At 36.6% G+C, this 23,961-nt stretch overlaps 1 protein-coding gene across 2 annotated transcripts; it reads left to right on the forward strand.

Annotated features, from left to right (window-relative positions):
- The first annotated feature begins 853 nt into the window (after positions 1 to 853).
- LOC127946522 (cohesin subunit SA-1-like) lies at positions 854 to 23,097 on the forward strand. Of its 2 annotated transcripts, none has more exons than XM_052543145.1 (34): positions 854 to 1,086; positions 8,817 to 8,961; positions 9,043 to 9,160; positions 9,284 to 9,421; positions 9,511 to 9,607; positions 10,428 to 10,504; positions 10,588 to 10,792; positions 10,880 to 11,031; positions 11,116 to 11,189; positions 11,429 to 11,552; positions 11,711 to 11,809; positions 11,923 to 12,002; positions 12,272 to 12,379; positions 12,492 to 12,606; positions 13,575 to 13,692; positions 13,791 to 13,894; positions 13,984 to 14,076; positions 14,994 to 15,083; positions 15,186 to 15,389; positions 15,488 to 15,558; positions 15,637 to 15,724; positions 16,339 to 16,419; positions 16,505 to 16,597; positions 18,278 to 18,452; positions 18,920 to 19,059; positions 19,142 to 19,243; positions 19,367 to 19,515; positions 19,849 to 19,977; positions 20,345 to 20,553; positions 20,739 to 20,913; positions 21,076 to 21,189; positions 21,478 to 21,592; positions 21,756 to 21,836; positions 22,027 to 23,097. In XM_052543145.1, exons 2-34 carry the CDS (start codon positions 8,933 to 8,935, stop codon positions 22,048 to 22,050), a joined length of 3,771 nt encoding a protein of 1,256 aa, XP_052399105.1. In that variant the 5' UTR covers positions 854 to 1,086; positions 8,817 to 8,932; the 3' UTR covers positions 22,051 to 23,097. The 2 variants fall into 2 exon arrangements, with proteins under 2 accessions (XP_052399105.1, XP_052399104.1); XM_052543144.1 differs by lacking the exon at positions 854 to 1,086 and adding an exon at positions 1,459 to 1,586.
- Positions 23,098 to 23,961: the final 864 nt, after the last annotated feature.

Here is a 23,961-nt window from a genome sequence, read left to right on the forward strand (position 1 = left end):
GGGGCAAATGTGCTTAAATTTATTCAATGATGTTAATGTTTTGTAAAGATGGAAGCACTCGTACATTACAGTCGATAAGGAATGTAACCAATCAGGATCTTCACTGAGCAGCGTGTGACTTATGTGTGTGAGAGTGGATGGTCTGGGCTGTTTTAAAACATTCTGTGCTTCCGTTTCATCTACGAGATTTGTTGGTGGGTTGAGATAGACTACGGATACCGATAATGGCCAAAAAGGACTTATGATCTCTTATAAATGTTATAAATGTTAATGTATAAGTGTTCTTATTGCAATATATATATTGACTTAATATATAAATATATAAATTGACTTAAAGCCTTCAGATACATACACATACCTGTATGTGGAATCAGGGGAAAATGTTGTTTAATACTCTGCTAATATGGAGTTGTTTATTTAAATCAATTTATTTATTTAAATCAATTTATTCGAAATATTTAACATCAATAGACGAGATTCGTGTTTTTATTTTTGCCCTCAATAAGGAAAAAAAATATTTTTTTCGATCTTGACCAATCAAGCTGAAAAACAAAGATGCAAAAAATCCTTTTGTGCATAATACATGCAAATGTGTTTACATTTTAAAATGATGAATGAAAGTCTGGATACATGCCAAATATGGTTTTCGTCTTTTTTTGCAACTACTGTATTTATTTCCTTTCCTTTTTTTTTGTGTCTGTTTGGTTTTTTTTATATATATGTGCTTGGGAAAATGCCTATAGTAACACACATGATCATGAGAGATACAAAAGGCATCCTCTGCGAAAAAAATACCCATCTACGATCTCAGCACGGTCAACATTATCTTTTCCAAGCAAGGCTTTTATTTTTTTGTGTGTGTAAAAAGATCCTCTGTCCACCAGGAGGCGACCTCAGATCAGTCTCCCATCGCGCCATTTCGTTGCAGTAAAAGCCGCCAGATGGCAGTTTAGGATTGCTTCTCTCAGGAAAGGCGCGGTTCTGCTTCAGGTCTAATTTACAATATAAAAACATAAACTATCTGGTGAATTAATCGCGCCGATTATTACTGACGTGTGTCCCGGAGGACCCCTTTTGACGGTTGAGGTGAGTTTGTACGAGTTTTGCAACAAATGAGTCTGAATCTTTCCGTGGGGCGCGCGCTCACTGCGTAAATCGAGCTTGCATTAAAGATGGAGGACATGTAAGAGGGAGTGTGTGTATGTGAATGTGTGTGCATGCGCGCGTGCGCGTGCAGGGGGGATGGGATCAATTCTCGAAGGACAGTGTGTGTGCGTGTGCATGCCCCCTGTCCTTGATGACACTGTCTTCCCTTTCACTTGCGGCTATGTTATCTTAATAAACCGAGGTGCGTGTGTTTTGGTGTGTAATTGCAGGGAAGATTGTGACTTTTATGTCTTCCTGCCGCCATGCACGCGGATAGACAGACACTCGGTCTGGCGCGCGAGACGCTGCTGTTGTTCTCTCGTGCGGGTCGCTGCTTCTTTGAAATGTAACGTCTGGTTTGTGTGCTTACTACTGAGTTTTCTACACTTCCCCGAGTTGTCACGAATAATATGCCGTATTTACAGACTTGAGGGATGGAGGTTGGTGTTGGTTTAGTAATGTGGGTCAGTAAAAGATAAACAGCTCAACTTTTTGGTCCGAGATGTACACAACTCGGTTAGCTAACGTGAAACATCTTGAAAGGAAAGATGTGTAGCGTGTTAATTACATATTGTTAATCATTCGCAATCCATTTGTCCAGTTTTTCTTACTCACTTTACAAACATTAATGTCCAAATTAAGCCGGTAGCTCATGAAGGGTTTTTTGAATAGAGGAGGAGTTCAGACAGTAACTTACTTAACATAGTTCAAGGACTAAATCTGTTTTTTGATCACTAAACCGAGCGATGAAAAACTTTGACGCGCAATATTTTATGTTATGGGGTTTGTACAACTAATTGAACAACATAACATGTTTACTGACCCTTTGGAAAGGATTCAACTTGCTTCATTCTAGTTGTAAAATATAATCCAAATAATAATCTGGTTGCTAACCAAATTGTCACAGATCATCTATCCAGACCGATATGACGTCATTTACCCATTAATCAGTTTTCTGTTTATATTCCAAAGCAGTATCGTACACACAACGTTTGCTTTAGATTATACTGCTTTTTGAGGAGAGATGTTGGCAGGTGTCTGTAAATTCTCATACTGTAACTGAGTAAGCACTGAATAGGCGATATCCAAATGTTGTTTTGTGCTCTTTCTGAGTGTTGATTCAGCACTGAACCATGATTCAACACTTTGATGCTTTCTGAGGAAATGTGACTTATTTATTTATATAATGAAAGAAGATTTTGCCAGTGCATCAGGCACTCTTAAGTTAAGAGATAAAATTATTTGACTTCGCTGAATGCTGTATTACTTGAATATTGTTTATTTGGACAAGTTGCATATCTAATTTTGGTTAACATGTAATATTCCATACAAAATATAGAACTGAAATATCAAGGAAATAAGAAAATGGAAAAACTGAAAATATTAAGCCCCTTTCCATGCCTAGAAATAATAGGAATTCATGTAATGGATTACATTTTAAAGGTTTAATATGCTGCAAATTGCCCTTAGATTTGCTACATTTTGACTAAATTGTCATTTTTAATACATTTTATTTCTGGTTCACAAATTGGTTTAAATCATGGATTTGCGAATCAGCCTGTTTTTGAAACATTTTAAAAGTTCTCATGCGGTAATTGACTGAAAAGGATTTGGAAATGTGTTGGTCAAAGTGGAGAAAAAAAGCTATCCTATTTGGTTTGTACATACACTTTCTGTTTACTCTTATGAAGTCATGGAAGACATGAGTAATAGTGTAACATTAGAGTTTCGCAATTTCTTATACCATAAAAAAAAAAAAAACCTTTAATCTGAGACTATTGAGATGAGGGTTTTAGACTAGGTCTGTTCTGAATGAAGGAACCCACATTAGTATAAATACACTTTAGTGTTCAATATTTTGTCCATCTACATGCATTGCTCTTGATTAGACAGTAAGGCTTTTACATGTTTATATCTTAATTGTTGTGCTAAATGCTGTATGTTTTACTTGGTATCTAAAAGTCTAATTTATCTCAGAGGGTTAGAGTGATATTTGTAAAGATATTATTGGATTTACTCTAGAAGTACGTTAGTCTTATTCTGTGGAAGTGTTGCTGTTTGTACTGTTGCCAGGAATCTGATGGCTTTTTAAATGCATTAAGTAAAGGCTGTGGTTTGTAATTCTATCTATACATCTTGGCATAAGCAAGGGAGGCATTGTGTAAAGCGAAAAATGGTTGATTTCGCAAAAGACCAGGGTTCATCCCCAGAGAACTTATTATAGACTTCAAAACAAAGCCTAATTTAACATTATAGCTTAAAAGAAGGATTTTCAGTTTCTTTAAAGTCTTTTTCTTTGGAGTTTGTTTTAAACCAACTCCTTGGCAGGCCTTAGCTCAAATGTGCTGATTCCATTATCTCTCACCTTTTATAGCGTGAACTATAAGGCAGAAATATTATTAAGGGCCGCTTCAATTGATGTCCTTGCCGGGCTTTGTCCCTCTGGAGAACCACATATGGAGAGAAAATCTCTCTTTGGTGCATTATGCAAGGAAAGATATCACATTTCTCCTTTGGTCATTCATCTTTTTTGCATTATTTAGTGTTTGTGTATCTGTGCGTGTCTGTATATGCATGTTATACTAAGATAAAAACATGCATTTGTTGTTTTTATATGAGTATTTTACTAATATTCTCAGACGCGTTCCTTCTTGAAACAAATGTTAATTGGAATAAATGATGCCCATATTAATTTGAAACTTGCGTGACTTCACCTTTCTGTTTTATTATGCCCTCTCCTGAGTGCGGGTGTTTTTGGCAAGCAATTTAGATGCGTGACATGTATTCCAGGAGGTCGTTGTTACCATGGAAACACCCTCGGTCATATGTTCTTATCCTGGAAGTTTATTGGCTGTGTTCCTAAGATCAGTGAATGTTGTTTTAAAAGATCAGAAAAATCACTTCACTTGTGGAATGAATGAATAGTTTTAATTACAAAAGTGAATGTAGGTTTATTTTATGTTTTCCTAAGCAGTTTTATGAATATTGATTTGCAGGGGCTTTTAATGTTTGTGTAAACCTTGAGACGGGGCAGAAGGTTCATGCATAAGTTTGAAAGGGTTTTTTTTCTAGTACTGTGCACATGTATTTTCATGACAAGTTTATATGCTTATTAAATTTTCTTTTGTTAAATGATAAATTTGCTGACAGTATAAACCTGTATGCAATAGTTTAATTCTGTGGTACAATCTTGCATAATGGAATAGTTTAGCTCTGCTGTACAATATTACATAAAGCAAATATTGTTGACTATCTATATTTTTTAGCATAATAAGGAATTTACAGAGCCCTTAAGACTCATCTGTACACCCTAAAAAGGCAAAACACATAAAAGGAATAGTTCACCGGAAAATTGTTAAATATTCATTCATCATTTACTCACAATCATGTTTTCCCAAAAACCTATAAAAAAAAAAAAGATATTTATTTGAGAAAGTCATGCAGGTTTGGAAATATGTGAGGCTGAGTAAAATATTCCACAGTTTTTATTTTTGACATTAACCCTGGAACAAGTTGTATAAATAGTTGGTCTATTTTCTAGATTTACTAGATTTCTCTGAATCTGAGTTTAATCAAGCCAAAGGTTTCTTATACTTGATAAAGTGTTGTTAACTAATAGCATTCTTATTGCACTGCATTTACAATCATAATATTTTCCTTTTTTTTGTGCATATTTGGTTGTAATATGTAACACTGTAGTTTGCACAATTTAATCATTTTCCATCACATTCTAATTGGTTCATTACTTTTTCTGTATTTTTTTTTTAAGCAAATTTGGGGTAAAAATTGATATAAGTGTATTCAAAATATGTATTAAATAACCATTCAAGTGGCAGGAATTTAGTACTTTTGAGTAACAGCTGTTCAGAATCTATGGGCACTGATTTTATGTAGGCCATAATTTTTTTTTTTTAGTAGGAAGAGTGTTAGTGGTTTAACAAACAATGTTAAATTTATCTACAAGATCTTATGTAATCTCGCTAATGGCTGAATTCCACATTGACAAGCCAGATGAAATTACATTATTTAGAAAGTCAGTGTTAGTAATGTAATGTCTCTCGCTGCGGACCACTCTCTTGAAAAGACCTTGATTACGCTGATATCTTCAGACAGATTTTGATCTATAAATCATTGAGTTTCCTTCAAGCCTGAGGTGGGAATGAATGTCGGCGAGACAAAGCGAGAGCGAACGCTGCTTTTCTCACAGTCTCAAGACAATTGTCAAGCTATTTTGAGTGTTTCACAGATCATTAGAGACTGCGTTCTGTCCTTAGCGCGAGTGTTTATGAGATGAACAGATGAAGGGAGATATAAATCCCCTCTCATTTAATTGGAATAAACAGTCTTCACTTCTAAACCAGCCCACGTATACACTGAGAAAGATGTGTAGATAAAGATTTGATCTCAGTATTCAGTGTTAAAAGGGCTACATTTTGACACCAGGATAAATCGTAGAAAGAGGGAATGGTGCACAAGGATTTCAGTTGTGCCTTTTTTTTTTTTTTTTTTGTGAACAGATTTGTGTGGTTATGTTAAGAAAATGTTTACATTCATGCATTTGGTAGATGCTTTAATGCAAAGCTAATTAAAGTGCATTCATGTTGTACATTTCAGCAGTGAAATATACATTGTTAGTGCTATCATGTACATGTTGAGCTACAGAAACAAATGTTAATTCACTAATGAACACATTGAAACTTAAAAAAAATGGTAAAGTGTATACAGACCACTACTGAGGAGAAAATGGATTCATAGAAAAATATTCTTTACAATTTTCAGCCATTTTAATTAAGAAGCAGTGAGGCTATTGAAATCTGTGCCATGACTTATTGCTTCTTATCACTGTAAGTTGTGAGCTGCTGCACTTCTGAAAGCTTTTTGTCTGGAACGACTTTAATATGAACTATTTTGGGAATGTTTGCATACTTGAGGAGGTAAAGATGATCTGTTTAGTAGTAAGATATGAGCTTGAAAGTCATTATGTCGTACAAGCATGAAGAAGTACTCTTGATCGAACAAAACCATCAAAGCTAGGCATCAGAAACTACTATTAGAGGTTTGTGCATGATGCACACACTCAGAATGGACAGTTTGGTCTGATGTAAGCCAAACTGAAATAAATGAGATTCAGAGTGTCTTTTCCACATTTAACCCTATTACTAATTCAACTAAGGGCCCAGAATGATTTGAAAGAAATTTTGTTGTGCACGAACTTGAAGATAACCAGTTATTGGATGCAAGGAAAGGGACATAATTGGTCTGATTTAAAAGCGTCTCACCCAGCCAGTGCCAAGAATAGCCTCATTTGACCGTCATCATACAGTGCAAAGCATTTAATAGTGTGTCCCCAGACTCTAATGAATCTGTGCTCGATGAGAAGCTGCAGGCCCATTAGCACATTCACTGATCCTTTGAGTTGCTTTCAGGGGTTGTTCTGTGCAGTGCCATTATTGGCCACATCTACACTTCTTTTTCCAAATTGACCTCATCGTGAAGACCATTTCATCTTGACCCATATGATCTTTTGTATACCTCTTTGGTTTATGTTTTTAATAGAAATGCAATCCATGTTTTGTTTTTTTCAGATAAATGGTTTCTCTTATGTTTCAAGTAAATTTTCTCTCAGTAAAAAGTTTTATATGAAAAAAGAATAGTACTTTTGATAAAAAAAACTACCATGTACAATCACATGAGATGAATGGACCGGTTCTTACATACCGTTTTATTTAACATGCAGCAGGTCGATTCATGAGAGCTATCGTTGAAGAGCACATGACCATCTGAACACCTATTTATAACCCCACTGTTATTGGACACTTGCTGAATATTCATTGCAGAATAAATGAATAATTTCTGACTACAAATGGAATGTTTCTACAAAATCTTGATTTTTCTAACTGAAATCAGAGAGATTCAGAGACATCTCATGAAAAGGAGATGATGATGATAGAAATATTTTTTTTTATTTTTAGATATGGTAACATGCAGTATTATGCAAATTTTTGTTGTTGTTTTTATTTTAGCTAAACTGATACTAGTTTTGAATGTTTTCGTCTATTTTAATCTGATAATCAGGAAATGTACTTGTAGACATTTCAAGTTATACATTACAAGATGGCTGCCAAGCGACTGACTGACCATAGGACGTTTGGTTGTGTGAGTTTAGGGCGGGGCAACCTGTTTGGTAATAACAATAGTAGGTATGGAAAACCTTTGTGGAAACAATCTTTTTTATTTTTTCAGTTAAGTTGTACTGCTACATAAATTCCACACTGCACCTTTAAATACCAGAAGATTGGAAAATTGTTTCATATTGGCTGCTCATAGTGGAAGTAGAGAGTCATTTGAAATAAATGGTCATTTACCACGAGCCATTGAACTTGTGAATGTTCCTTCATTGTATATTGCTGACATTGACATTCATATTCAAGTTTTCCCAAAAGGATTCAGCTCTCTTCACTGTCACCAGCCTTCACCGCTGAGGTGTAAATTACATTTTCTTTCTTGAGCTCTACCCATACTAAACTTAACACTTACTCATCAGAAAAAAGCAGCATGTCTGCTAAACTAGAGCTATTTGTGCAAGAATAACATTATTTCAGTATTTGGTTGTTTTATGAGTTTGCTACCCTTTTCTGCCCAAAACTGTGTAGTCTTTTTCCCAGAGCATAAGTTTCGGCATGGGCCATATTTACCGAGATATCCAAATGTGTATGGGGGAGGGGAGCATTACAGATGTAAAGTAAGGGGTTTTATTTTCTCGTTATTTCCTCTCCAGAGTACCATCTGACAGCAGTTTGATCTTGAAAACCCTTTATGTTGGGAATTCCAGCCTGCATTCCCGTTGAACTTCATCCATATGTCTGTTTCACGGTTACGTGGGGTGATTCAAGCCTTTTGAATCCTCAATATCCAAACCTCTATCACTACAGTGTGGAAAGTCTCCTCTGGGGGTGGAGAGCCATCTTGTGTTGGTTAAGATCAAATCATGTGTGAAGATGCATCCAAGTGCCTTTTCTAAATCAGGAGATGGAAATATCTGCTTTTCATATTATCTAGTAACGCAGACATAGTCTGATCTAATTTAGATCTGTTTACATCCCATCTCAACTTGACATAAATGTGTTTAGCCATCCTGTCTGCCTCTGTTTCTGCTGTTTCCACAGCAACATGGAAAACCCATGCTTGGGATGCCCCCTAATGGCAGTGTTTCTTTTGTTAAATGTATTTATTAATTTTTTTGCCTCAAGTGCAAGTGATTTAAGGCAAATGTTATTGGCTGTTATAAGTATTCATTTTGATTGCATTTGAAGTTTTGCAAAATTTCTTTTTTTTTAAATTCAGTATTATAATTTTATTGAAAATCATGGGTTGTGCTGTCCCTAGTGGCTGTGTGATATTACATTATCTTTTATTTTTATGTATACATTTCTTTATTTTATATTAAAAAAAGTATTCTTTTTTTTTAAATAAATTTCATTTAAATGTGTATAAAATCAAATAATTGTCTAATAAATAACAGTTTCAAGCTTCTTATGTCACATTGTGTACAGTACACAATTGCTTTTATTGCTTTATTTATAAGCTTTTTGTACTGTTTTGCATTTATCTGCACACAAATATGTTTCATATCATTCTGATCTGAGATTCTGTTTTCTCTCAATTTTCAGGTTATGCATCTTCAGGTCTGAAGCATTCTGGGCCTGAACTGAAGAATCGCAAACATTCACATCAGCACTGGGTGATTCATCTATAGAGGTCTCCTAGGTTTATCAGAAGACACAACATGATCAACTCAGACTTTCCTGTCTTCCAGTAAGTAAACTCTTTAAAATGATGGCCACTGATATAAATGTGCACAACAATGTTAATAAACCTTTTCATTACGCTGAGCAGGGACTCGTCAAATGATGGGCAAGGCGACACTGTGAGTCTGAGCATGAGCGTCAGTGAGCTGGAAGACTCTGGGGAGGGAAAGGGCAAGAAAAAGAGAGGCAGGCCTGGAAAACAAGGAGTAAGCCCACCACTAATGAGCAGATCAACTGATTGCGTTCATTTTAACCCTAAATGCATGCAACCAGCCACTCTTTCTGATCTTTTTTTTTTTTTTTTTTTTTTTTTTTTTTTTTTTTGCCAGGCGGCCAGTAAGAAGGCTCGAAGGTCTCCAGTTGATAAAGGTGGGAGGAGGGCGAATGGAGTGGCCCATCAGAATGGAGAAGGCACAGACCCCAGCACTCTGTTTGAGGTGGTCAAACAAGGCAAAAGTGCCATGCAGGTAAAATGCAACACGCCAAGTGTCTGTCTGCTTCTATCTATTTGAGGTGGAATCAAGTGACTGTTGTTTTTCTTTGCATTTGTTTCCAGTCCGTCATTGATGACTGGATTGAATCTTACAAGCAAGACAGAGACCTTGCACTCCTAGATCTAATCAACTTTTTCATTCACTGTTCTGGCTGTAAAGGTAATTAATCTAATTTATTTCTCAATACAGTTCCAAAGTTGCTTTTTTTTAAACTATGAATCATGGTCAATTGCAACCATAGGATTTAGAAGAGAAAAAGATATTAATGCACCCTGATCCTTTTTTAAATGTGACTGTATCAAGGCAGTTTTACATTACAGTTATATTTAGATTCATCTATATGCACCATCATACAGTACATCTATATTAATAATAAGGTAATATGTGTATTTATAGAAAAAATTACACTCGTGAGACTTCGCATATGTACAGCCACAGAAAACAAGATTTGCCAACCAGCCCCTTAAATCACCAAACTCTTATGCTGTTGATGAAAAAAATGAGATGCTTCGAAATCATGATTATTTAAAACTGATTTAAACAGGGATACCAATCTGCAGTTTCTCTACCATTTAAAAGTTTGGTTTTAAAAAGCATTTATTTGCTCAAAAATATGGTAAAACAGTGATATTGTCCAATATTATTGCAGTTTTAAAAAATGTATATTTTAAAATATAATTTATTCCTGTGATGGCCATTACTCCAGTCTTCAGTGTCACCTTATCCTTTTGAAATCTTTCTAATATGCTGATTTGGTGAAACATTTCTTCTTATTATTATTATTATACATTTTTGACAGCAGTAATTTTTTGTGGAATCCATGATACATTTTGTTTTTCATGATTCTTTGATAAATAAAGGTTTAAAAGAACCACATTTATTTTATGTCTTCTGTATCATTATAAAAGCCTTTTGATCAATTTCAATGCATACTTGCTGAATAAACATATTCATTTTTTTTTTTTTTAAACAACCACAGGCACTGTAAGGATCGAGATGTTCAGGAACATGCAGAATGCTGAAATCATCAGAAAGATGACAGAGGAGTTTGATGAGGTTTGTTATTATTTTTGACTGAATTTCTTCCACCTGAATTCTGCAGTGCTAATGAATTAATAATTTTCTCTGCTCTAATCCAGGACAGTGGCGACTACCCTCTCACTATGGCAGGGCCACAATGGAAGAAATTCCGATATAACTTTTGCGAGTTCATCATGGTTTTGATCCGTCAGTGCCAGTACAGCATCATCTATGATGAATACATGATGGACACTGTCATTTCTCTGCTCACTGGGCTCTCAGACTCACAGGTCCGAGCTTTCAGACACACCAGCACGCTGGCAGGTCAGTCACTCACCATTGACCTTCAAGTTAAACCTGCTACTGCAGTCTTGTTATTAATTTCTGTCTCGTGTCTTGTTTCTGCTGCAGCAATGAAACTGATGACAGCACTGGTAAATGTTGCTCTGAACCTGAGCATCAATCAGGATAACACACAGAGGCAGTATGAGGCCGAACGGAATAAGGTTGCAGGGAAAAGAGCCAATGAGAAGCTGGAAATGCTGCTGGTGAAGAGGAAAGAGGTGAGATGGCTTCCTTTTCGTCCAAGTTTTGTTCTGCTGTCTCATGAATTAGATTTTCAGTCCGATTTCTTGTTTTTCATCTAGCTACAAGAAAACCAAGATGAGATCGAGAACATGATGAACTCAATCTTCAAGGGTATTTTTGTTCACCGTTACAGGTTAGTGGCATACAAGTGGCAGGTAGGACCCCATTTGTGAACAAATTGTTCTCTTCAGTGTCAAAGTCAAAGCATTTCAATAATCATAGTCTGAATGATTTATCAGTGAGTTAGTCACTGAAGAATCAGACTGATTTTTAGAAATCCTTATCTAATTATCACGAATGACTAGAAACCAATAAGTCAATATGTTTCATAATCCTGTGGATTTCATATTGTGTTCCCTTTTTTTCTTTCAGGGATGCCATAGCAGAAATCAGAGCAATTTGCATAGAAGAGATTGGCGTTTGGATGAAGCTATACAGTGATGCTTTTCTCAATGACAGTTACTTGAAGTATGTGGGTTGGACGCTACATGACAGAGTATGTATTATTACGTTCCCCCCTTTCTAGTCTAGTATTTATTTATCTGTCTGCGTTAATATCTATCAAGCATATCATACAATTTAAAATGATATTTACTAGATGAAATATTATTGATCTAGATTTTTTAATATTGTGTTACATTTAATCCTTTACAGCAAGGTGAAGTTCGACTCAAATGTCTAAAAGCCCTTCAGACTCTCTACACCAACAGAGAGCTTTACCCCAAACTTGAGCTCTTCACCAATCGATTTAAGGTAATATATATATACACAGTTCTGAAATCTCCAGTACAATTTTCAAAAGTGCTGTTTCTGAGTGCTGTAGTCATCAGTTTGGAAACGTCATGATGTCACTTCCTTCCCCTCAGGACCGTATTGTGTCCATGACACTGGATAAAGAGTATGATGTGGCAGTAGAGGCCATACGACTTGTCACTTTGATTCTGCAGTAAGTATTTTTATGCAGTCTTTATTTTTTGAGATTCTTTGACTCCATAGCAATGTTAAATATCATATTATATAATATTACATTAGAGAGGATTATTAAACATAATATAATGTAGTAATAAAATTCTTATATTATAGAATAATACTTTAAAAATATGTATTGTATAGATAGTAAGTATAGTTCCTTAAATAGCCTCTCCTGAGTTTCTTATAATATTTATCTTCTATTTCCTTAAATCTCTCCCATCTATATTTTTCCCCCTCCTCTAGTGGTAGTGAGGACGCTCTGTCTAATGAAGACTGTGAGAACGTCTACCATCTGGTGTATTCAGCTCATCGTCCTGTTGCTGTAGCAGCTGGAGAGTTCCTTCATAGAAAGTGAGATGAATGATTGTGTTTTCGACAGCCACATTTGACTCTTTTAAACATGAAGGCAGCACAGCAGACTTCTACGATGTATTGATCAGTTGGTTGTTTCGTCTGGCTGCAGGTTGTTCAGCAGGCATGACCCTCAGGCTGAAGAGGCTTTGGCGAAAAGACGAGGCCGAAACAGCCCTAACGGGAACCTTATAAGAATGCTAGTGCTTTTCTTCCTGGAGAGCGAGGTGAGAGAAATTCAGATTTTATTTTGGTGGTTTTATAAGCAGGCTGCATCCTGTATTCACCAGACATTCATTTATTAGCTCATTCCTTCACTTAGATTTTGATTTCCTTATTTACAAATGATGTGTGCCAAGAAAGTAAAAAACAGGACGCAGAATTGGAATTTGAGAAAGTAGAACACATGGGATAAACTTGGATATTTGACAATGCACATACCTATTGTGCCAAAGAAGACACCCCTATTGTGCCATCGGCCCATTTCGCGGTGTGGTTTCTTGGCCTCCACAGAGTATGCGTCAAAGAGACCTAAGGCCTTGAAATATGACATACTGCCCTAACAAAAGCCACATTTTGTGCCCTTTTTTTTTTTTTTTCTTACAGAACCAAGTCTTTTTTTTTTATAGACCGTTGAAACTGTCAAATAGGACAATGCACACAGCTGTATTATGCCATCAGCCCATTTCGTGTCATGGTTTCTCTGCCACCACAGAGGATGTGTTAAATTGGACATTAGGCATTGATATTAGTGATAATAAGGAAAGCCAAATTTTGAGCAAATAGATTTATTTGAATTCATGTGCATCCATGCTCTCGTTTTATTCATAGTAAGGTGGCAGTGATGCACAGAATTGTAGAAATTGTAGCATGCAAAAAAATTCCCATGAAGAGTTTCTTGAAGGCACAAAAAAATATCTTGAGGGCTTAGGAAAGTCTTATTTTAGGGGCTCTGTATGTTGTCACTTCAAGAAAATCAATGAAGAAAAAACCCTGAGAAAATGTTAACATTTACAGATGACTGTACTAGGAGCCCTGTTTTTATTCAAATTTTAATTCCACTTCCTTTGCGATCTGGACAATCGAATTATAATTCTGGCTTCATAAAAAAAAAAAGCCAGCTCTTAGCTCCTGATATTTCCCAAAACCCTAGTTATTGCTGCTTATCTAACCATTTTCCTGTCTTGTTTGGTAGCTTCACGAGCATGCAGCGTACCTGGTGGACAGTCTGTGGGACAGCTCACAGGATCTGCTGAAAGATTGGGACTGCATGGTCGAGCTCCTGCTGGAGGACCCTTTGCAGGGGGAAGAGGGTACAGCCACCCACATTTATTTCAGATCTCTCTGGATGAAACTAGCATGTATCTTTGTGTTGCTCATTAGTCCTGTCTGATTGTGGGGTTTTTGCTAGTGTTGGGAGACCGGCATGAGAGCGCACTGATCGAGCTCATGGTCTGTACCATCAGACAGGCAGCCGAAGCTCATCCGCCTGTGGGCAGAGGAACAGGAAAGAGGGTAAGTTGTCTTAGAATTGGTATCTAATGTAGACATATTATAGACTCTAGGTTTAAAGACTTTCTGTTGTTGTTCTGCGTGTCCCTCAGGTGCTCACTGCCAAAGAGAAGAAGACACAGATCGACGATAAGAACAGACTGACTGAACACTTGATTGTAGCTCTGCCCATGCTGCTTTCGAAGGTAAAGTAGCGAGGTCCAGTAATGTCAGTAAAGTTCATGATGCAGGAGAATATCAATATATATATTTATATATATATATATTGTAATATATTTTAAAATGTATTTTATTTGTGGGGAGTTGTGGCCTAGTGGTTAGAGAGTTTGACTCCTAACCCTAAGGTTGTGGGTTCGAATCTCGGTCCGGCAATACCCTTAAGGTATTGCAATACCCTTAGGTGCCCTTAAGCAAGGCATCGAACCCCCAACTGCTCCTTGGGTGCCACCGCATAGATGGCTGCCCATTGCTCCGAGTGTGTGTTCAGTCTGTATGTCTGTGTGTGTGTTCACTGCTCTGTGTGTGTGTGTGTGTGTGCGCACTTTGGATGGGTTAAATGCAGTGCACGAATTCTGAGTATGGGTCACCATACTTGGCTGAATGTCACGTCACTTTTTCACTTTTTATTCAGTCTTCAGCTGTCAGCTTTCAGCATCACCCGATTCTTCAGAAATAATTCTAATATGCTCTTGCATATTAAAAGTTCTTGCTTAAGAAATGGTTAAATGAAATAAAAAATGCAAGGATGCATTAAATTGATTAAATGTGACTGTAAAGAAATGTATCATGTTAAAAAATATTTAGTTTTCTTATAATACAATAATTATTTTGAACTTTGTTTTTCAAAGAATCCTAAGAAAAAGTTCCACAAAAATATTAAGCAACACCGCTGTTTTTTAACATTCTTGAACAAATATTTGTTGAATCAGAATTTTAGATGATTTTAAATTGTAATAAAATGTCATAATTTTGCGTGGTAGTGAATATACATGCATAAATGTGAAAAATACTAGCTAGCTTGTGATGGCATAAAGATGCTGAAACGGATGACTTTGAATGGCACAGGAGAAATGCTTCATCTTTGTTCTGCTTTTGCCTTTAGTACCAGGCTGATGCTGAAAAGGTTGCAAACCTCCTTCAGGTCCCTCAGTACTTCGATCTTGAAGTCTACAGTTCAGGACGAATGGAAAAGGTCTGTTAGAGTTCTTACTACTGTGACATAAAAGTTTCTACTGACACATTGTGTTTAGTTGTTTTCTGATCTTTTTTCCTGTGTCTTTCTGGCTGTGTTTAGCATCTGGATGCCCTGCTGAAGCAGATCCGGGTGGTGGTGGACAAACACATTGAGATGGAGGTTCTGGAGGCATGTAGCAAGACTTACAGCATCCTGTGCAGTGAAGAATACACCATCATGAACCGCGTGGATATAGCTCGCAGCCAACTCATCGACGAGCTCATGGACAGATTTGCTCACTCAGTAGAAGACCTTCTGCAGGAGGTGAAAGAGCAGCTTTTTCATCTTATATATGAATATTAGTGACTGGCCTTTATGCATTCGATATTATATTCTGTCTTTGTACACTTCTTTATTTCTAGGGTGATGAAGCAGATGATGATGACATTTATAATGTTCTTTCAACGCTAAAGAAGCTCACTGCTTTCCATAAGTAAGATACCAATTCCCTCTGATTTTGTCTTTTGAAATGCAGAACTTCTTTCATTCAGGTTTGTTTTGTGTTTTCCAGTGCACATGACCTTACAAAGTGGGACCTTTTCAAAAATTGTTATCGATTGTTGAAGATGGGGATTGAACAGGGCTCCATGCCAGAGCAGGTATAGTGTTAAACAATGAAAATGAATGGCAGTTAATGGAATTTGAACGTTCAAATTTAAAAACATTGAATAAACTGGCATGAAATAAAATGTACAATATCTATTTATATTTTCAAATAAATGCTGTCCTTTTGAACTTGCTGTAAATTCAAGAATCCTACAAAAAAAGGCATGATGGTTTCCACAAAATATTTAAGTAGCACTGTTTAACATTAACTGTTTTTAACATTGAGAATAAATGTTTCTAAAGTATCAAATCGGCAATATGATATTTTTTTAAGGCTTATTAGACTCTGGCTGACTTTGGCATCACATAAATAAGTTACATTTTAAAATATATTAAAACAGAAAAGTTAAAGTTTACATTGTTACTGTTTTCACTGTATTCTCTTCTAATAAATGCAGCCTTGATTAGCAAAAGAGACTTTATCACCCCAAACATTTGAACTGTAGTGTATACAAAACCAAAATAAAAGCTTGATAAACGAGATCTACTTTAGAAAAACCACAAATATTAATATCTAGGAATGAGTTGTAACATGTTTATTATAGAATAGCCCTTTGTAACCCAGTGCTTTAAGTGTTGAATCTTTATTCTCTTGTCTTGTGGTCAGATTGCTGTCCAGGCTCTGCAGTGCTCTCATTACTCCATCCTGTGGCAGCTGGTGAAAATTACTGAAGGATGCCCATCAAAGGTACAGTTGCCCAGTACATAAGTCTGATTTATTTATGTTCTCTGAGAATTATGTGTGACAGAGTTCATATGTGTTTCCTGAGCAGGATGATCTTGTGGCATTAAGGAGGGTGGTGAAGTCTTTTCTAGCAGTTTGCCAACAGTGCCTGTCCAATGTGAACACTCCAGTCAAAGAGCAGGTGTGTAAAGGCATTTTAATGACGTTAGCTGCGTTTACATGGACGCTTCTAATCCGATCGTAATAGGATTATGTAATAGAAGCACAATCAGAAAAAAAAATTCACATGTAAACATGTCAGTCGGATTGAATTGGCTCGATCCGACTAAAATTTAAATCTGATTGTAAAGGGTGGTTTATCCCTTTTGTAGTCCGAGCGAGAGGACATGTAAACACTTGATCGTATTGAAAACCGAAATTGGAAAGGACAGCGCATGCGCAGTAACATAGAAATAGCGTAATGACGTATGACGCGCGGAACGAGGTGTTCTTCCTGGTGAATAAAGTGTCATAAATAAGTGTCCTGTCATTATAAATGTCCCCTTTCACTCAGCGTATGTGAAGTGGAACACGACAACGTCCCACCAGTCCTCATTTAAGACTCTCATCAACAGACATCTAGCTTTGAATGCGGGAAGAGGCACTTTTACTACTATTTTCATTTTATTTTATTTTATTTTATTAGATTTTTTGCAAAGTTGAGCAGCACAACCGTTCATGTGCTGCTCGTCGCCTAATTAGGACCCGAAGTAGATAAATATAACGTGTGCTTTTTAAAACAGCAGCGGGAAACTCTGTGTATTCATTCAGTGTGCGCATGTCAAAAGAGTAAATCTGATCAGAAGCTTGTGACATGTAAACGCGCACATCAACCCGATCACTCTATTCAGCGTTCATGTAAACACTACGTTCGGATTCGTCAATCAGAATTAATTCATTCCGATGAAAAAAAAGTGTCCATGTAAACGCACCTATTGACAAACGTTTTGCTGGTGTTCTTTAATTATGATGTTCAAGGGATAGTTAACCAAAAAATTTAATTCTGTCATTAATTACTCACTCTCAAGTTGTTCCAAACCTATAGCCTAAGACCTTCATTCATCTTCGGAAAACAGAATATTTCTGATGAAATCCGAAAGCTTTTTGACCCTGCATAGACCGGAACGCAACTGACACACTCATGGCCCAGAAACGTAGTAAGGACACCGTTAACATAGTCCATGTGACATCAGTGTTTCAATCGTAATTTTATGAAGACTTTTTTTTCCAAAAAGAAAACAAACATAGCGACTTAACACAAAAAGTGTTCTCGTAGCTTCATAAAATTAAGGTTAAACCACTGATGTCCCATGGTCTTTTTTAACAATGTCCTGGCTACCTTTCTAGGCCTTGAACGTAACAGTTGTTTTATAGGGTCAGAAACAGTGTTCCCTCTAAGCTGTGTAAATATTTTTTTTTTAGCGAACACAGCACAGTAAAAAAAAAAACACTCAGGTAACCACAAATATAAATAGCACACAAGTTAGAAGTTATAAAAACATAATTTTTTTGTGTGTGCACTGTACAGGTCTGGTATAGTGTAGTGTTTTTGCTCAAGTGGTGAAATGTCCGCCCAATAGAGAAAAGTTTTGCTCAGGCAGAAAGAAACATTAGAGGGGACATTGGTCAGAAAGCTCTCGGATTTCATCAGAAATATCTTAATTAGTGTTCCAAAGATAAACAAAAATCTAACGGTTTGGAAAGTCATGAGGAAAAGTAATGACAGAATTACAATTTTTGGGTGAACTATCCCTTTAAATTTCAGTTTCAGTGTGTGCTATGAGTCACTCTTTTCAAGAGTTTGTCTGTTTCATCTCCACAGGCTTTCATGTTGCTTTGTGACCTGCTGATGATTTTCAGTCACCAGTTGGTCGCAGGCGGTCGAGAAGCTCTGCAGCCGTTGGTCTTCAACCCAGACAGTGCTCTGCAGAATGAACTGCTCAACTTTGTCCTGGATCATGTGTTTATCGACCAGGATGATGAAAATCAAAGCATGGGTGTGTGTCTGTTTTGATAACCTGGACTTTTGTGTTCAGAACTATCCTGAGACTCAGACAGTGAAATAATAAGGAATTGGAGAATTTATTTATAAAGCACTTAAATATATGTTGATATTTCTGAAAGGTGTCCAAAAAAAAAACATAAGCACTACCATTTAAATGTTGGAGATGATAAGATTTGAATTTGAATTAAATTATTCATTTTTTTTCAGCAACAAAACTGGAGTAATGATGCTGAAAAATTAAGCTATTCCATTAAAGGAATAAATTACATGTTTCTAATTATTGTGAAATAATTATTCTAAATATTACTGAATTTATTAAATAAATGGAATGGTGAATATAAGAGAATGAATCATTTCTTAAAGAGAAAATCTTTTGAGCAGTAGTGTACTTGCCATATACTATACATCATTTAATCAATATTTCTTAAAGAGTCTCTGCCTTAAATTGTTCAATTTCAGAGGGTGACGAAGAGGACGAAGCCAATAAGATTGAGGCTCTTCATAAGAGGAGGAATCTGTTGGCCGCCTTCTGCAAACTAATCATCTACGACATTGTGGACATGCCTGCTGCTGCTGACATCTTCAAACAATACATGAAGGTATGAAAAACTGGGATACATTTAAACCGCACATCTCTGTATGGTTAAAATGTGATTCAAATAACTGGTGTTTATTTTTCAGTATTACAATGACTATGGAGACATCATCAAAGAAACCTTGAGTAAGGCCCGACAGATGGACAAGATCCAGTGTGCGAAGACCCTAATCCTCAGCTTGCAGCAGGTATGGGATATGATTTTAGGATGAGATTTATTTTTTTCGCAGTTGATTACAACTTACAACAGTTCTCTTACAACTTTCCTCCCTGATGCTTCAATATTTCAATTTGGACACGTTTGTTTACAGCTCTTCAATGAGCTGATCCAGGACCAAGGACCTAACCTGGACCGAACGTCGTCCCATGTCAGCGGCATTAAGGAATTGGCCCGTCGCTTTGCACTCACATTTGGGCTGGACCAGATCAAAACCAGAGAGGCCGTGGCCACACTGCACAAGTAAGAAACTTGGCATGCACCATCTTTAAATTAAAATTAAATTAAATGTATGCATTTAGCAGACACTTTTATCCAAAGCGACTTACAGTGCAATCAGGCTATATATTTTTAACTATCATGTGTTCCCGGGGAATCGAACCCCCATCGTTGCGCTTAATAGCGCAATGCTCTACCAATTGAGCTACAGGAACACTTTACTGCACAGTTTATATCTAAAGAATAAAAAGCAATTCATAGCAGAACCAGAGCTGATTTTAATGACCTTCGGTTGTTTTTAACTCTAGATGTTTAATGGGAATGTTTGCATGAACTAATGTTATATAACAAACACAGGGATGGGATTGAGTTCGCCTTCAAGGTCCCGAATCCGAAAGGACCAGAGTACCCTCCACCGAACCTGGCTTTCCTGGAGGTGCTCTGTGAGTTCTCCTCCAAACTCCTGCGACAGGACAAAAAGACTGTGTAAGTTAACACTTTGAGGATGATTTATGTGTGTATAATTTAGTTCATCCAAAAATGAAAATCATCCTCATTTACCTCTTTGGAACATGAAAAAAACAGATCTTGAAGAATGTTAGTAACCAAATGGTTTCAGTATGATTTTATCCTTTGTCCGTAAAGTTGAAACCAAAATGGTTTGGTATTGCATGATTGGCTAGTATATTATGATAGAATTTTCATTTTTGGACGGACTGTCCCTAGAAGTCTTTATTATTGCTATTTTTTGCAATTTAGAATAATGAGAACATTACCGAACTGTGTCCAGACATTAGGCACCGTGTTGTGCATTTTACATAGATTCACTCTGTTTAATGTGTTCATGCCACAGTCATTCCTATCTGGAGAAGTTTATGACAGAGTATATGATGGAGAGAAGAGAGGACGTCTGGCTGCCTCTCATCGCATACAGGAACTCCCTTCTGACAGGAGGAGATGACGACCGACTGTCTGTCACCACCGGCGCCAGCTCTACCAGCAAAGCCAGCACGGTCCGCAGCAAAAGGGGTCGACCACCACAGAACAAAAGACGACCGGAAGGTAGAATAAAACCTTCTGATCTTTCAAACAAGAGTTGTGAAGCTCACAAAATGTATTAATCTTAAAAATCTAACTGCAAAATAAAATAAAATGTCCTATTATTCATTTGTCCCTGACCTCATAGTGTTCACATCGTCTCTGATTAATCTGATTTGATATTGATGTCCTTTTGTGTCACTTGACAGAAGAGACTGTTGAGGGTCCGTGGGTAATGCGTAATGACACACTGCAGACACCAGGGGCCCTTCACACCCCACAGCTCACATCCACTGCCCTGAGAGAAAATCCCAGACAGGCAGCGGATCACATCCCAGACCAAGACTCGTCGGAACCAGGCTCAGAACCAGACTACATGCACAAGTATGGATTTAAAGCCTAATAAAAACAGACAGCTGTTTTTTTCACATTGAAGGATGGACAGGAGAAACATTATGCAGAACGTGCCGTTTTCTTATGTAACTTGAGCTCCTGCTGAAGCAATTCTCACACTGTTCTCGCATCACTTTGTCCCCTCACATTCAGTCCTCAGATGCAGATGTCATGGTTGGATCAGCAGAAGATGGAGGAGGTGAACAGAAAAGAGAGAGGAGGGATGAACTACATGAAATCACGCAGTGGTGGAGTGAGACAGCAGGTGTACGTAGTCAAACTGAACATGATGTGTGTGTGTGTGTGTGTGTATATATATATATATATATATAATATTTAAATTATAATAACTGTCAGAATAAAATAGATTTAATTATATATTATTAGATAATAAAAAATTAAGACATTTATACAGTAATAATAACGTATTAATATATAATAATACAAATCTAGATATATAGTTTATTCGAGTAAGCATAAGTATAGTTTAAGAAATGAATGCCTGATTAGAAAACTACAGTTTATCGTATCCTTAAAACTCGTTATTCCTTTCAGACGAGGCCTCATGGAAGATGACGCCGAGCCCATCTTCGAGGACGTGATGATGTCCTCCCGCGGTCAGCTAGAGGACATGAATGAGGAATTCGAGGATACGATGGTGATAGATTTGGTAAGCGCTTACAGATGTGCTGAGCTCTGCATTGTGACTTCTTTAGTGCATTTGTAATGTTTCTGGTGACAGCCAAGACTACGGCTCAAGTGACAACATCTGTTCATCTGTAAGATTAGATCTTTGAGGTCATTTTTGCTCATGTGTCCGTTCCACGTTTTAGCCGGCATCGAGAAACCGGAGAGAAAGAGCTGAACTCAGACCAGACTTTTTTGACTCTACTGCCATAATGGAAGATGATGCTGTGAGTGCACCTTTAAGACATTAATATGTAAATTAGATCTAGGTGTAAAAATTTAACTTGTTTTGTAGGATTACCACATTTAAATCATCAAATGGAAACCCTGTTTTGTTTTAAACATCATTCTGAAAATGCTTTTTTCATTCAGTGCTCTGAATAGTGATCAATTTACCTTGTCGTCTTCTTCTAACAGGGATTCGGAATGCAGATGTTTTGAGCGAGATTTCAGCCTCTGTGGGGATCACAACCAGCAACCAACAAGAATCACATCGTCAATGTTTATTTTGTGTTTTAATAGCAGTTTTCACACAACTACGCAAGCATGTGAGCTTCCTTTCTTAGTTTTGTGGTCGGCCAAAATCCCATTGTGAGCCTTTCCTGTCAGTCAGCATTTCCTCAGTTCATAAGGACCAAGAAAGCCTGAACAATCTGTAATCTGCTGGTCTCACGTTGGTGTAACGATTTCAGCAACATCTCCACTGTATCGGTTCCTGTTTTTCACATCCAGTGATTTCTCAGAGCAGATGTGGTTTAATCAGACCTTGTTCGGACAGAAGTGTTGTGACTCCACTGCTTTCTAGCTATTTTTAAGACTACCACCCATTCATGTTCCGGTTTTGTTCAGGGTGAAATTTAGAAAGCATACATTCATAAGCTAGAGCCGTGATTATTTTCTTTTCATGTTTGTCCAGAAGTTCTATTGGCCTTAATGTATTATGGCTTGAATTTGGTGTTAGATTACTTCGTTTATCAGATTAGTTAAAGCAAAGCCCACATTTGTTCAGGACAACTTTTTAAAACTAAAAATGTTCGGATGTATGCGGCTATTTCAGGAGGAAGTACATCAAAGTATTCATTCATTCAGACACTGGTCATGTGTTGAAGAACTTGTTTGTTCTCGTTTTAAAGACATGTTTACCTCCTCTGTTTAGTCTGCTCAGTGATTTACCTTTTTACTGTGCTTTTTTGGAAACATTGTAGCTTTCACACAATACTGTATTGCTGTGAACATTTATTAATCGTTTATTGGGCTTTTAGGTCCATCTGAATATCCACAGAGCAGGTTTTGAACAAGCCTGTGTGGGATTGAAGAGTGATGTCAGAATCCTTGTTTAGACCAATGCTTTTAGATACAATTCTGTTTCAAGACTCCGATCAAACAACGGGATTGTCATTTATTTTAACCTTTTAACTGTTCAAACTTTGCTTTTTTTAAAAAAAAAAACAACAACAAAAAATGTTTAAATAAAAGTATTTAAAAGTATTGTCAAGTATTTTGTGCAACCTACCTTGCTACTAATACACATTAATTGTTGCTATATGCAGTATTTGTTTAGATTATTCTCAGAAACTTTGGGACTAACATCTGTGAGGCATATCTATGCAAATAAAATAAAAAACAATCTCATTCTCTTTGAGACATAGGAAAGGAAGAGTAAGGATTGTCAACAAATATTGGTTTTACTGGGAAATAATCAAACTGAATTCAAAGATGGTAATATAACTGGTTTTAAATTAAATTCTATGCTGTGTTTGAATATAAATATGTTATAATAATGCATTTTAAACATTTAAATATGCTAATAAAAATTACATTAAATTTATGCATTTAGCAGACGCTTTTATCCAAAGCGACCAACAGTGCATTCAGGGTATACATTTTTACCTATCATGTATATATAATTAAAACTATGTAACATTACTATAAATATTACAAAGTTCAGTTAAATTAGTCTAATGTTATTGGTAGTTGTAATAGACATTTGAAAGCCGGAATTGTAATAAAGTATTGTGAAAAGTATGCCATGCAGAAAGGAAATATATTCACAGCTAATGTGAATATATTCACAGCTAATGTATACACAGCTAATTCACAGCTAATAGATAATGTAAAGTGTAGGGAAATAATTTCACGTACTTTGCTATTTTAATAATGTGTCTGGATATTTTACTTGCTGTCTGTTATGTTTATTTGTTTTTTTCGGGGCCACGCCCCACATTATAACGTTTATGTAACCAAGGGAACCAGTCGCCCACACTAGTTTGCGTTCTCTTCTCGCGAGTTAAATAACAGCCTCCATGCCGGGAAAAGTATCGCGAGACTATCACGGAAGCATCCCGCTCCATA

The sequence above is a fragment of the Carassius gibelio genome, chromosome A24 (genome assembly GCF_023724105.1).
Source record: "Carassius gibelio isolate Cgi1373 ecotype wild population from Czech Republic chromosome A24, carGib1.2-hapl.c, whole genome shotgun sequence".
Taxonomy (NCBI): Eukaryota; Metazoa; Chordata; class Actinopteri; order Cypriniformes; family Cyprinidae; genus Carassius; species Carassius gibelio.